At 41.8% G+C, this 6760-nt stretch overlaps 1 protein-coding gene across 1 annotated transcript in view; it reads right to left on the bottom strand.

Moving 5' to 3' along the window:
- Positions 1-676: 676 nt before the first annotated feature.
- Positions 677-6760, bottom strand: part of ASTN2 (astrotactin 2) — a 1259674-nt gene continuing 1253590 nt past the window's right edge. The window contains exon 25 of the mRNA XM_042780380.1: positions 677-914. Within this exon, the coding sequence (XP_042636314.1) occupies positions 677-914 (238 nt within the window). The remainder of the gene's footprint in view (positions 915-6760) is intronic.

Here is a 6760-nt window from a genome sequence, read left to right as displayed (position 1 = left end):
AGTAAATATTTCCCAGTAAACATAGAGGTCCCCAAACACATCCATTGGTAAGAAATACCACCCAAGCAGAAAGAGAGACAATAGGAATTTTTAATGCATGGGAAGTCCTGTAGGGACTCTGAGTCAGACCCACAGGTAGCAGGAAGAGGCAGGGGTCCTGCAAATTCAGTACCCTCAAAAAAAAAAAAAAAAAAAGTCCTAAAGACCCAAGCTTCCTCACTGCAACAATCCTTGGGGCTTCCTTCCTGATGCTGAAGAGGTCAAACTGTCTCCTCAAAGTGTCCTCCAGGGCTCTATGGCTGGTAGAAGGCTGACTTAAGCAGGAGGGAGAAAGAAGAGGAAAGGCCATTTGGTCTCCACCTGAAAGCTCCTGCCTCCGGATTGACCACCATCCACAAGAAAAGGTTAAAAAGGAGAGACTTTGATAGAGCCAAATAATATCTTAGGAAAAAATAAAAGAGAGAAAAATGAATAATTCCAGTGGTTACAAAGTTCTCTGTCCACTATCCACAGGGGGAAAAAAAAAAAAAAAGGGTTTGCTTTGGCCTTGCTGGCGATCGTCATTGGCCAGGCCCATCCTCAGCTGTCCCCCAGCCCATCCGGCCCCAGGATCCACATATGTCCTGCTCCCCTTCCCGTGGAGAGTCTCTGTGCTCACAGAGGGCAGCACCCTCCCTCACCGGCCCTTGGACTCCCCGTACGTGTTTCGGGCCATGGACACCATCTTCTCCTCGCATGTGATTTTGGTGTCCTTGAGGATGCTGTACCAGACCATGCCTGCAGGCCGGACCTCTTCACTGCGGCAGAAAAGATAGGGCACAGTGTCCACGCGGCTCTGGATGTAGGCGCTTCGCAGGAGGCTGGAGCAGTGACTGCTCACCCTTTCCAGCCGCCGCAGGATCAGGTGGGCCTTCCTGGAAGGTAGAAGAAAATGATTAAGGAAGCCCAGAATCAGGAGTCCGGTCTTTGAGGTGGTGAGTAAAGATCAATAGATAGATGAGGACTCCTTGTCTCCAACAGTTCTCCACCCATTCCTGACCTTAATGTGTCATTTCAACCTCCTGTTCAGAAATTACGCTCTAAATTGTCCCTTCAATTTTTCAATGTGTAAAAAGTGAAAGAGACGAATAATTTTAGACCTAACATTTTCACTTCTAAAATGTAGAAGACCTAGGAGTTAAAAGACATTAGCCTTGGGACCTTGATGAAACAGGAATTGTAATAATTGTACAAACAAATGCAATGCAATATGTTAAAATTCATTAACACTTACCCTGTGCTAAATACTGGGTAAATACTTTAAATACATTTTAGAATTTTTATTTAATTTTCACAACACTCCTAAAGTTATTGCTGTTTCTTACTCCTATTTCATAGGTGAGGAATCCAGGCCTCAGAGAAATGACATTACCAAGATCAAACATCAAAAGGTGCTGGCAGTGAACATTTTACTGTAGGCCTGGACACCATGAAACTCACTCTGAATGATTGTTTTCTCATTTCTCTGACACTCTCCTAGTCTTCTCTCCCAGTCAGAAAATTTAGAAATCTTGCCCTTCATATTTCTATTTAGTCAAAGCCTAAATATACCTGTCCTTAAATCATAACTTCTCTTTGTCTTATTATTTATTATTTTTTAATGTCATAAATGGTGATGATGGTCTTTCCCTTATAAGATGGAAGTGAGTGGGATTAAAGAGGAGGGGGTGTCCAAAGCTGGTACAGGCTCCATAAATGATAGCTACTGTTATGGATCTGTATCCACCCAAAATATGTGTTGGAAAATTAACCCCTTTACCTGTGGGTGTAATTTCATTTGGGAATAGAGTTGTCTGTTATGCTAATGCGATCATATTAGTGTAGGGTGTGTTTTAACCCTAATCACTTTTGAAATATGAAAAGAGAAGATTATGCACAGAAACAAGGCAAGCCCTAATGGGGGAAAGACGGATGCCACATGGAGATCGCCAAGGAACTGAGGAATGTGGGGCTAAAAAAGCTGACGCAAGAAACTTTCCCCTGAGCAGACAGACAGAGAGTCCTGCCCTAGAGCTGGTGCCTTGAATTCAGATTTCTAGCCTCCTAAACTCTGAGAAAACATGTTCCTGTTCATGAAAGCCACCAACTTGTGGTATTTTTGTTACAGCGATATTAGCTAACTAGGACAGCTGCTATTCTAAAGAATTATCATGTTGATGTTTTAGGATTAAGGTCATAATGAATACAGCTTTTAGAATGCATATTCTAGTCTATGGTGGTCACCACTAGAAATTTATCTTGAGCCATTTATCCAGCACTGTAGAGAATCAGTGACAGAGCCCATGGTTGCAGACAAAGTGGAAGTTAGCAAGGACTGTTGAGATTCTCTATCCCAGGATTTCTCAAAAGCAGTGCTACTGACATTTTGGCCTGAACAACTCTTTATTGTGGGGTCTGTCCTATAGGATGTTTAGGAACATCCTTGGCATCTACTTATTAGATACCAATAGAATCCTCCCTACTATGACAATAAAAGTGTCTTTAGACATTCCCAAATGCCCCCTTTGGGAGAAAAATCACTCCCAGTTAAGAACCCTTGATCTAGTCTGTCCTACTGTCTTTAAAGATGTGGAAACTGAGGCTTAGAGAGGGAAAGGAATGTCCTTTTTCCAGGTCACACCACAAATCAGCTTCACTGTCAAGGGGTCTGCCTCCATGTGGAACCCACTCTTCTGTACATCCAAGTCTTCAAGATGCTCAGGAATCATGAAAGACTAAACAAAGACCTCTCTCCTGCTGTCCTCTCCATGCCCCTGTGAGACCCTGGGAGGGAAAGTGTTTTATGACAACAGACCCCACAAATGGGAGACTGTGTTGGGCACCTGTGTGGCGGCTGGTAAAGGAACGGGGTTATGTGTGTATGTTTTGTGGGAACGATTTATGAGGTGCCTTTCAAAAAGTCCTCTTTGTATAGTTCAACACTTGGGTGGAATATTTCTCAAGGTGCCAAGAATTCATAGCTTCATAATCACACTTGAGTTGCTGCTCTACCCATACTCCTCTCTCCTCTCTGGCAAATGCCACCCCAAGAGGAACCTGAGGCGTTTCTTTCTCACCCCTCCTTGTTGGTGTTTTTTCTCTGTTTTTTAACAGCTCCATGTCCTCGGGAAATTAACATCTTGAAACCAGTTCGCTCATTTGAAATGTAGGACTGGTGTGGGATTAAAGGAGATAAAGTCACCCATTGCTCATTTATTGACAATTTCTTATATGGCAGAGCACCTGGTTTGATGGAATAACAGACAAATGGAAAATTCCAACACAGGTGGCAAGAGCAATGATAAAGGAGGCACAAAAGATGTGGGTAAAGAGGAAAGTGCACAGGTAGAATTGGAGATATCCAAGAAGGCTTCCTAGTGGAAGTGGAATTGCTGTAGAGTTTCAAAAACAAATAGGAGCTCAGTAACAAGGAGGGAAAAGGTATAATAGGTAGTATAGATAAAGGAATGAAGATAAGAGAGTGTATAGGAATTTTGAGAATTTATAGCTGGAAGATAGCCTGCAAGTGGGAAACAATGCAATGGAATTAGAGAAATGAGTGGAAGCCAGGCCATTGGAGTTTTGAATCCAGGGTACAGTTGGTATAGAGTAATGGTATGATTGAAAATATCATGGCTTGGGTTAGGTGCACCTTAGTCTTTAAGGAGAGATCTTTGCTTTTCAGCACTTTAAAGAGATCTTTTGCAACAGATTTGTCCAGTGTAATATGTCATCTTATGTCTTGACTACTGCTTCCATTGGTGTTGATTGTGGAACCAAGTAATATGAAACCTTTAACAAGTTCCATCTTTTCTCCATTTATTATGATGCTGCTTACATGTCCAGTTGTGAGAATTTTCATTTCATGTTAAGATGTAATCCATACTGCAGACTGAAGTCTTTAATCTTCATCATTAAGTGCTTCAAGTCATCCTCACTTTCAGCAAGCAAAGTTGTGTCATCTGTGTATTGCAAGTTGTTAATGAGTCTTCCTTCAATCCTGATGTCACATTCTTCTTCATATAGTCCAGTTTCTCAGATTATTTGTTCAGCATACATATTGAATAAGTATGATGAAGGGATACAACCCTGATGCACTCCCTTCATATGCATGTGAGAGGTTTTTGTTGTTGTTGTTGTTATGTTCCATTGAGTCGGACCCGACTCATAGTGACCCCTCCTTGGGTTTCCGAGATGGTATCACTACGGAAGTAGATTGCCCCATCTTCCTTCCGAGGAGTGGCTGGTGGATAATGAAAAAAGATCGAAGAAGAGTTGACACTTTTGAGTTGTGGTGTTAGCAAAGAATATTGAAAGTACCACGGACTTCCAAGAGAATGAACAAATTGGTCTTGGAAGATGTGCAGCTGGAATGCTCCTTGGAAGCAAGAATACCCAGACTTTGTCTCACCTACTTTGGTCATGTTATCAGAAAGGATCATTCCTTGGAGAAGGATACCATGCTTGGTAAAGTGGAGGGTTAGTGAAGATGGGGAGGGCCATCAATGAGATGGTTTGACACAGTGGCTGCAATGATGGACTCAGGTATAGCATGGATTGTGAGGCTGGCACAGGACCAGTGTTTTGTTCTGTTGTACATATGGTTGTTATGAGTCAGAACAGACTCAATGGCACCTAACAACAATGTTGGTATAGAGTAATGTTGTAGCATACTGACTCTAGAATCTGAGTGGCAGGTTAAAATCCCAGCTTAATCACTTACTAGAAGTGTGATCTTGAGCAATTGCTTTTCCAGTTGTGCCTCAGTTTCTTAACCCATGGAATAGGAATAGTAGCCGCACCTACCATAAAGGGTTGTTTTAAGATTTAAATAAGCAACAATGAAGATATAATAAGTCCTCAACAAATGTTACATATGTTTATTATCTTGAGGAAAGACAGAGGTATTATTGAAGGATTTCAAGCAGGAAATTGACTTGTGGAGTGAACTGTTAAGAGATAGTTCTAGTTGCCTTAAGGAAAATTGGATGGAGGAGGGAAGTAGGAATGCAAGTAAGAAACCAGGTAGAGAGTTAATGGTGCCAACCATTTCCCATCATTGTCTTTAGGAGTTTTGGTTATATTTTGTCATTGTTGTTGTTGTTGTTATGTGCCATTGAGTCGGACCCGATTCATAGCGACCCCTCCTTGGGTTTCCGAGGCAGTATCACTATGGAAGTAGATTGCCCCATCTTCCTTCCGAGGAGTGACTGGTGGGTTTGAACCAGCAGCCTTCTGGTTAGCAGTCAAGTGCCTTAGGAAAATTACATAATCTTTTGGAACTAGTTTCCTTATCTTTAAAAATGGCCACTTCATTTAGTATACTCCTAACTCATATAGGGTTATGCCAAACCAAACTCCCAGCCATCAAGCTGATTCTGACTCATAGCGACCCCTACTGGGTTTCCAAGGCTGTAAATCTTTATGGAGGTAGACTGCATCATCTTTCTTACATAGAGTGACTAGTGGATTTGAACCCTTTTGGTTAGCAGCCAAACATCTTAACCACTACACCACCACAGCTCCTTCACATATGGTTATGTTGTTGTTGTTGTTAGATGCCATTGAATTGACTCTGACTCATAGTGACCCTATGTACAACAGAATGAAACACTGCCCAGTCCTGTGCCAGCCTCATAATCCTTGCTATACTGGGGCCCATCATTGCAGCCACTGTGTCAATCCATCTCTTTGAATACTGTCATAGTGGGAACTAAATAAGTCAGTACATGTAAAACTGTTAGAAGAGTACTTAACACATAGTGAGCACTTGAAATATTAGAAAATATCATTACTATCAGCACCACCACCACTACCATCATCATTGTCAGGTATCCTTTGTGTACCAGACTCTAGGGTGTAAGTCTGAACTGGCTCATAAGCTGAACTGTTATACAAAGGCTCATAAGACTTATACTAATAAGTCTTATGAGCCTTTGTATAACAGCAGCAGGAGACAGACAGACAAAAATATTAATAGCCTCTAATTCAGGGGCTGAGTGCTAGGTTGCAGAACATGCATGGGGCTGTGGGAATACATAAAGTTGGCACCTAATCAATTTATGAGCAGACAGTCTTCCCAGAGGAGGTAAGAGCTAAGCTAGGTCCTCAAGATGAAACAAGTTTTTCATGTGTATGTCGAGACAGAGGAAATAGCCCATCCATAAATAGACTGGAGAAAACATAAGTTACCAGTTGTTTGAAATGGCCAGTCCAGAAAATGGGTGGGACACTGGTGAGCCTGGCAGAGATCAGACCATCCAGACTGTTCAAAGCCTTGGTGCAGTATTGGGACTTTATTCGTTGGGTAGTGAACAGCCATTGTCTGGTCCAAACAGTCACAAAAATAGACCACAAATGTGAAATAACTTTGGAAAGGACAGTTTCTCTGTCTCCTGACCAAATGCTTTGTGTCCAAAGGTCCAGTCATTTCCTCAGAGACACTCTTAGAACTCCACTGGACTAAGCCTCCCTTTGTATGGATGAGGAAACTGAGGTTTAAGATGAGAAAATTACTTGCCCAAGGGAATACATTGAGTTAGGAAAAAAGGCAAAAGTAGACCCTGGCTCCTGGTGGTATGGAGTTGAGATGAAGGTGTGTTTAGCTCTGGAGTCCCAGATTAAAATCATAGCTCTGTTACTTAACATCTTTGTGGTTCATGAACAAGTTTTTTTTTTTTTTTTTAATTTTATTTTATTTAGATTTCGGTGAAGATTTACAGAGCAAATTCACTCTCGATAC

The sequence above is a fragment of the Orycteropus afer genome, unplaced genomic scaffold (genome assembly GCF_000298275.1).
Source record: "Orycteropus afer afer isolate SDZICR_OR568_19922 unplaced genomic scaffold, OryAfe1.0 scaffold00037, whole genome shotgun sequence".
Classification (NCBI taxonomy): Eukaryota; Metazoa; Chordata; class Mammalia; order Tubulidentata; family Orycteropodidae; genus Orycteropus; species Orycteropus afer.
Note: the sequence above shows the minus strand (reverse complement) of the source record. Positions and strands in the feature narration are given on the sequence as shown.